Below are 7,294 nucleotides of genomic sequence, written 5' to 3'. Positions count from 1 at the left end.
AACGATTTGATGGGGTGTGGAAAGGGGAGGGGGGGCCAGAGCACAGGAAGCCTCTTACGGGAAACTCTTGTGACCTTTGGTTTTAATGAATGACTTAAAACCCCAATATTAGTCCCCAGGAAATGGGAAAGGAAATTGAGAGCATGTCTGGAGAGTATAAAATCAGGAGCTCCATCAAGGTGAAGGCATTCAGATCTGGCTTTTTGCCTCTTGTGAAATTGAACTAATAACTGGACCACAAGAAAGAAACTCAGCTGAGAAATGAAACTTCTCACAGCACTCATTTTCCTAGCCCTGACTGCCAGCATCAAACAGGCCAGCTGCCAGCTCTCTGAAGAAAGCTGTACAAAACTCGTCAATCTCCTGCCCCTTCGGCTCAAAGACCTGCGGATTGCATTTGATGAAATTAAAGATTATTTTGTGAGTATGACACCTGTCAAAGCCTGCTGTCTTCTGTCTACTGCTTTTGCACTTTCAGTGTTTTAGCATACCCGCACACAGGAGACAGGCTCCTTTGGACAGAATAGATTTAGATGCAGGCACACTGTTTTGTGTTCATTGCTGCGGGTGAAATAAATAGTTTAGTTTCATCACTTGCTAAGCGGAGAGAAAATGTGCAAAAGATTTTTTGTTATCCAGTCACAGTTACAGCTTTCACAATGAATTTTAAGGCATTTTAATTTTTTTGACCTTTCATTTAAAATTATTCCTTTACTGGCAAGGATAAATTCAACTCTGGTGTAAGTGGGTGAAAATCCATTGACGTTAATGATGGATGAGATGGAAATATTTCACTATAGCTTTCAAGTTGTGTTAAAGAACAAACATTAAGCTACAACCAAAGCCAGAAAGAGGTTATTCTGTGTCTAGAGAATTTAATGCCCATTTCCCTCTCCTGCATGGGAATGCTGTCTGTGGATAGATTGCCAGAGTGGCATTAAACCTTTGTGATGAGAGATGTATTGGAATGGTCTTGCTGACAGCTGAGCAAAGTAATCATGCAAAAAGCGATGCGTGGGATTTGTAATTGTATTATTACCAATATTGCCTTAAATGCATCTAAATTGGAATATAATATCAATGGCATTAGGTACTAATGATATAAAAAATTGAGATGTCATCCCTCTAGGTTAAATCACCAAATAATGGCATTGTGTTTGTATTATCAGCCAAATTAACATGACAGGTGATAGGTATATAGGATTTAAGACTTTAAATCAAAGTTTGCTACAAGTCTCTGAGTGAAGTGCTGGTAACAGGAGCAAGTAGTTCCTTAATAGGACTGTTATATATCACAGTCATTTCGGGTGCTGTTATGTGCACACTATCTGAAGTCAAAAGAAAGTAAGCAGGGTTTGAAAGGCAGTCTAAAGAAATTAAACATATGTTGAATAAATCACCCACATATGTGATTTCATTTTTCCGGTCCTTTTAACTTCAAATTAATTGCACAGGCATCTGGGACAGTATCAGCACCCGTCCCACACATCTGTTAGTCTATAAGGTGCCACAGGATTCTTTGCTGCTTTTACAGATCCAGACTAACACGGCTACCCCTCTGAGACTTGACACCTGAATGTTATTACTGTGTGATGTGTGTGTATACATACATACATACACACAAACACATACAACTTCTGTATGTTCAGATGCTTTTATTTCCAGTGTTTGCCTTAAAATGACAACACACACACTCATGTAAACCAGACAGTTTGATGAACTGAAGTACTTATACAATGTGGAAATGAAGATATTGTAGGCTGCCTACCTTGGTAAAACTGACATTTCCATTGCATACTTTTACAGCAAGCCAAAGATGATGAACTTGACATCTTATTGCTAAAGGAGGATTTACTGGAAGATTTTAAGGTGAGAACTTTGCTGTGCACTGACTCTAATTCTAAGCTAATGCCATTCTAACAGAGGCAGCTGGAAGTACTATACAAAGTTTAAGGTGTTTTTAACACTGGTAGTATGATAAGAATATCCTACCTATGAAAACTGGTTTCATTGTATCTTTGCCTGTATAACATCTGTCTAAGATAGTCAGTCCCTTTGAGATTGCTTTGCTTGTTTTCATGCTGGGGGGCTGGGAGTCTGAGGACAGGACTGGGAGTCTGAACTCCAGATTTCCAGGATGATGATGATGTCTGTGGGCTTGGGCAAATAGCTTCACCTCTCTACACCTCAGTTTTTCCATCTTTAAAGCAGAGATAATAATGCTTATTTACCAGCCTCACAGGATGGCAGTACAGCACTGTGGAAAGCACTCTGTAAGGTGCATTTTATAACCCATAGAACCAAACCTCTGGTCAGTGATGACAACTGAGTGACTGATTCTGACAGCTGTTTATGCCATTTCCTCCACTTGTGGTGGCAAATCATTAACGGAACTCACTCCTCTTCCTCCAGGGTTATTTGGGCTGCCAGTCAGTGTCAGACATGATCCGATTTTACCTGGATGAAGTCTTACCGAAGGCGATCAACAGCAGCCAACACACCAAGCGGAGCATGGTCAATATTGGCCATATGCTGATGGACCTGCAGCAGACACTGAAGCGCTGTGTGAGTATTGGTCACATTTCGCAGGTCACTTGTCAAGTTCCCAGGGAGCTGAACACAAGCTGGTATCCCAAGCAAAGCTGCATCATGAAACCTCTGCAGCTTCCTGATGGAGAGCTTCTTAAAAGTTCTTTGCCACAAAAGCTCAGGGGCTGCAGTACAGATCAATAGTGAAGAGAGGGGTCTGTGAATCCATTGGTGCCGTAACTTAATAAGAAGCTAAGTATGGTGTTATAGGGGAGAAGGCCTACAAAAGTTTTGCCAAGCCACCTTCAGACTGATTCTGTACCATTGAGGTTGATAAGAGCTTAGCCTTTGTTGTCAGTGTAGATACCACAGTGACAGGCACATTAAAAATACAGCCCAGCTGGACTCTTGGGACTGACATCCTGGTCATGACGTAAAAGGGAGGCAGAATTTTGCTCATCATGGGGAAGGTTTCACCTTATATAGACCAGAATAGATGGACACACACAGAGACTGCAGCTGAGGAATGTCAGACTGAGTGACCCAAGCAATCCCTTCAGGCCCTTGCTATCTAGGAATCTATGATTTCTATAATCAAGATTCAGCTGTAAAGTTTTAGAAATAATTATTTATTTTTTAAAGGCCAGCCTGCAGCCCTGTAATAAACACTGATCAAAGATGAATTTAAAAGGGTTCGTCTGAAGCCCTTACCTGAAAGGAGCTGCTCTCACAGGCTGGGACGGCAGAACTAAAGCTGAATGTAGCCTCAGCTCCTGGAACTGCCTGGCTGTGGTGCCCTGACACTGTCATCTGGCAGTGAAATGATTCAGTCAGTGAGCAAGCAATTCAGCAAAGGGGAGGGTGAACCCTCCCTGAGAGGGCATCACACAGGCTGTTTGCTGAGCTGGTTATAGAACTCCTCGAACATAATGACTATTGGTATCTGCATAGAGTAGCATCTGGAGGTCCCAGAATGGATCCAGCCACCTCTGGGTAGGGCATGGTACAAAGTCACCACAGTTCCTGCTCCAGAGAGCTCACAATCTAAAAGACAAATAAGGGCTGAAGGGAGAGGGAAAGGATACAACATCCTAGCAAGGGGGCCACTGGGCTAGTCCCCTTGAGAATGAATATCTGTTAATGGATTTCATTTATATCTATCACAAATGCTTCATTTTGAAGAGCACCCGTGGCTGACATAGGGGAGATGAGGGGAATTCTCAAGGAAGCGAGGGAAATGGATGAGGGGAGAGCACAGCCTTGTGGGAGAGTGGGGCTGGGGAGCTGAGGAGCTGCCGTGGCAGGAATAAAAGACTCAATAATAGTTTCCCAAGCACATACCATATGTCTAGAAAGACCCCTTTGTGCACCAGCTGGGCTGGGGCAGCCTCTCTCTCACCCATCCAGAGCTGTACCGTAAAGGAAGGCTGCTTTGTTAAAAATCCCTGGTTGCTTTCCTCCACAGCACAGATTCTTCACTTGCGAGAAGAGGAACCAAACCTTAAAGCAGATCAAGGAAACCTACGATAAGGTAACTCTTCTGTACAATTGCTAACCATGTCTTTCGGGAGCAATCCGTCATCCCATTCAAGTCAATGGAGTTTGGCCAATGATTCCAGTTGGAGCAGCATCAGGCCCTTATGGGAAAACCCTGGGATTGACAATACTGAAAACATGAGAAAGTGGCCAAAAAAAAAGCATGAGAGTGGAGGGAATTCAAATGCAGGTTCTCATAAAATAAGTATAAATAAATAAATAATGTAGCCCCTGAAACCTGGCCCACTACTGAAACCAGATTTTTTTTTACAAGGATCATTTGCTTTTCTTTTTCTGGCCTGGATTGGGACCAGAAATGCTGCAACACCATAACAATGGTCCATTCGAGCTTTGTCCATTCGAGCTTCATACCACACACACACACACACACACACACACACACACACACACACACACACACACACACACACACACACACACACACACACACATTCACATTCCAGAGAGTTAGACTTTTTGGATGAGGGTTGGAGAAGTATCAAAAGTGATGGCTGATGAGCCAAACTGAACCCAGACTCTCAACCTTCTCGGGTTTGGCTAACACTAACCAAAGCAAAGGACAGGTCGACTCTAGAACAGTTAACTGTTAGAGGGGAAAGATAGCCCCGCCTGGGATTTTGGAGACACTTGTTCCTGTTCCCGCTCTACCACAGACTCCTATAAGACCTGGGGCATTCTCTGGGCTTTGATTTCCTATCTGAACAATGGGGATAAGAGCAGATGCCTACCCCACCATTATTTTGTGAAAATAAATACACTAAAGATTATGGGGCACTCAGTAAGTACCTGACTATGCAATGGGGATGGGTCAGATAGATACAGTAACTGCATTAGCCAGAGCAACTGCAGGAAAACAGTTTAAATTGTAGACGGAATTATAGTGTGTACAAATGATCTAAACAAACATCTATATGATATATTATACAACCACAAATGAGTTAGTCATGAGTCTATCAGTTCACATTGTCCAAAAGCTGGTATTACGAGTCCTGTTGCAGCTGGGCAAATGTTGCATTAAAAAAATCTGCAGAGGTTTGAGGGTTTTTTTTCAAAACCACCATTTGCTTTGAGTGTGTTTGCATTATTTCTGTTTCTTATCCTTGAATATTCTGTCAAATGAAAGTATTTTAAGCAAGTCAAGTGGGATCGTTGTGGGAAGCCAATTTTGACTTCCTAATCACAAGCATTCCCATTGGAAACTGATCCTAAATGTTACATTCAGCCAATCAGAGAACAGAAATATATCATAAGAGCTATGTCTCCAAACAAAGCAATTCAAATTCGGAATACACTTAATGAACTGCTTGCAAACTACATATCAATTCTCCCATCACCTGTTAGTTAGCTGTGATTCAACATTTGTGGTTTAATGAGAATCTGAGTAACATTTCCATGCACTCTATGAATTGTGCATCTAGGCTTAGCATGCATTAACTCAAGTTATCTTGTTATTTATTATACACTTAATTACTAATATGTACGATTAATTGATATTAAGTAATTTATTTTCTCTGCTCCTCCCCTCCCCCTAGTTACAAGAGAAAGGAATCTATAAGGCAATGGGAGAATTTGACATCTTCATTAACTACATTGAAGAATACTTGATGATGAAGACGGGAAAGTGAAACCTCAAAAAGTTCTGCATCTTTCACAACAAGGAAACTGCCATTTTATAAAAGTAACATTAAACTCTCCAAACACATGAGACAGAGAATTATCTTATGGTTTGGGCCAAGGATTGTGGCTAAACAGTATTAATACTGTACTTTAAAAAAACCTATTGTGCCTATTATATTAAGTATTTATTACCTCCAGTACCTCAATGTTTACATTTACAGATGTCTTATTTTTTTAAATAGGAAGAAGCAATGTCATTTTTAAACTATTATTTATTGTTTGATATTTGTACATTATATGATTGTGTATTTTTACACTTAGCTTGGAAATACAAAAACTTATATTTCAGGAAATACTCTTGAGGGAGGAAATAATGAGTCAGACTCATCCCTGGTGTAATCCCACTGAAGTCAGGGTCTGTCTAAACAAGAGTTCTAGGCCCCAAATCCAGCAAAGCACTTGCTTAGGGGCTTTGCTGAATCAGGGCCTTACTCCCTGAGCTAAACATCTGTAGGCATTGTCTCTGGTCTGTAATTCAGAAAGGGAACTAACCTATTCTCTAGAATCAGAGCTCTTGAGCCTTAAAATAGCCAACTAATCATAGCTAAAACAGAGGGCATTTTCTTTCCCGAAAAGGCTTTTTGGTCAGCTTTTACATTAAATGAAATTTGGCGGTGCAGGGTTTACATTCAAAACCTTAAATTCTCTAGGAAATACCAGTGGATGATGTATCAAACAACAGACTCTGATCAACCTGACTTCAGTTTAAATCTTAGCTCACTATCATAAGAAAAAATAGTATTTGGAATGAAATGCTTTGGTTCTAATAGAACTTAACTTTTAACTGCTACAAGCCATTTAATCACCTGACTTTCAGAGCTGCTGGGCACATCCTCAGTGGTCTTTGAAGCCAAAGGGAGCTGCGGGGGCTCCGCACCTTTGAAAGTCAGACTATAGTGCCTTAACCTTCAGTCTATGACTGGGATTAATTCACTGACTGGTTAGGGCTGCGGGGGATAATTTAAATTATTACCCACCATTTTAAGGTGGATTTGGTAATTTGCATTCAAATGCATGAAGCTGCACATAGGGCTGGCAATGGTTTGTTTTGCTTTACTTCTTACATTATGAACCAAGAGCTGCAACAGGCAAATGCTACACTAGAAATGTTACAAGCAATGCTGTTCTATATACCTAGAGAGTCAGTATTCTCTGTATATCAGCATTTGATTCCCCCTTGTTTCATGGGCTCATCGGCTTAATATGCAGAGAATAACAGAGAGTGAAATGCAGTGATGTTTGGGAGCTGGGTTCTAATATTTAGAAGCACTGGGAGGCTCCACTGTAATGAAACACTGTCAGTTTGTCATTCATGTTACTGTGCTTTGTAAGTAACCATTACAAAATGAGATAAGCAGATATATACTTAGCTTGTATTTTCAGAGCTAATGCCACAAGGGCAGGGATTGTGTCCCCGTCCTGGGAATGCATCACAGTGAAGCTGGTTGTGCAACAGAAGTAACCAGTCCAACTGCAACAACACGGTTCTGCAACTCAAAGGGCAAAAATTCACTTAGAGATGGTGCCTAAA

The 7,294-nt window shown here is 41.1% G+C and overlaps 1 protein-coding gene across 1 annotated transcript; it reads left to right on the top strand.

Moving 5' to 3' along the window:
* The first annotated feature begins 261 nt into the window (after positions 1-261).
* IL10 (interleukin 10) lies at positions 262-5,711 on the top strand. Its single transcript, XM_030562711.1, has 5 exons — positions 262-420; positions 1,807-1,869; positions 2,413-2,565; positions 3,995-4,060; positions 5,619-5,711. The coding sequence occupies exons 1-5, from the start codon at positions 262-264 to the stop codon at positions 5,709-5,711; spliced, it is 534 nt and encodes a 177-aa protein (XP_030418571.1).
* Positions 5,712-7,294: the final 1,583 nt, after the last annotated feature.

Source organism: Gopherus evgoodei, chromosome 4 (assembly GCF_007399415.2).
Source record: "Gopherus evgoodei ecotype Sinaloan lineage chromosome 4, rGopEvg1_v1.p, whole genome shotgun sequence".
In the NCBI taxonomy this organism is placed as follows: Eukaryota; Metazoa; Chordata; order Testudines; family Testudinidae; genus Gopherus; species Gopherus evgoodei.
Note: the sequence above shows the minus strand (reverse complement) of the source record. Positions and strands in the feature narration are given on the sequence as shown.

What these genes read in the sequence shown, in the direction of transcription:
- IL10 (XM_030562711.1), top strand. Translation starts at nt 262, where the DNA reads ATGAAACTTCTCACAGCACTCATTTTCCTAGCCCTGACTGCCAGCATC. An exon ending in ATGAAATTAAAGATTATTTT is followed by an intron (nt 421 to 1,806) that starts GTGAGTATGACA and finishes ATACTTTTACAG; the next exon opens with CAAGCCAAAGATGATGAACT. An exon ending in ATTTACTGGAAGATTTTAAG is followed by an intron (nt 1,870 to 2,412) that starts GTGAGAACTTTG and finishes CTCTTCCTCCAG; the next exon opens with GGTTATTTGGGCTGCCAGTC.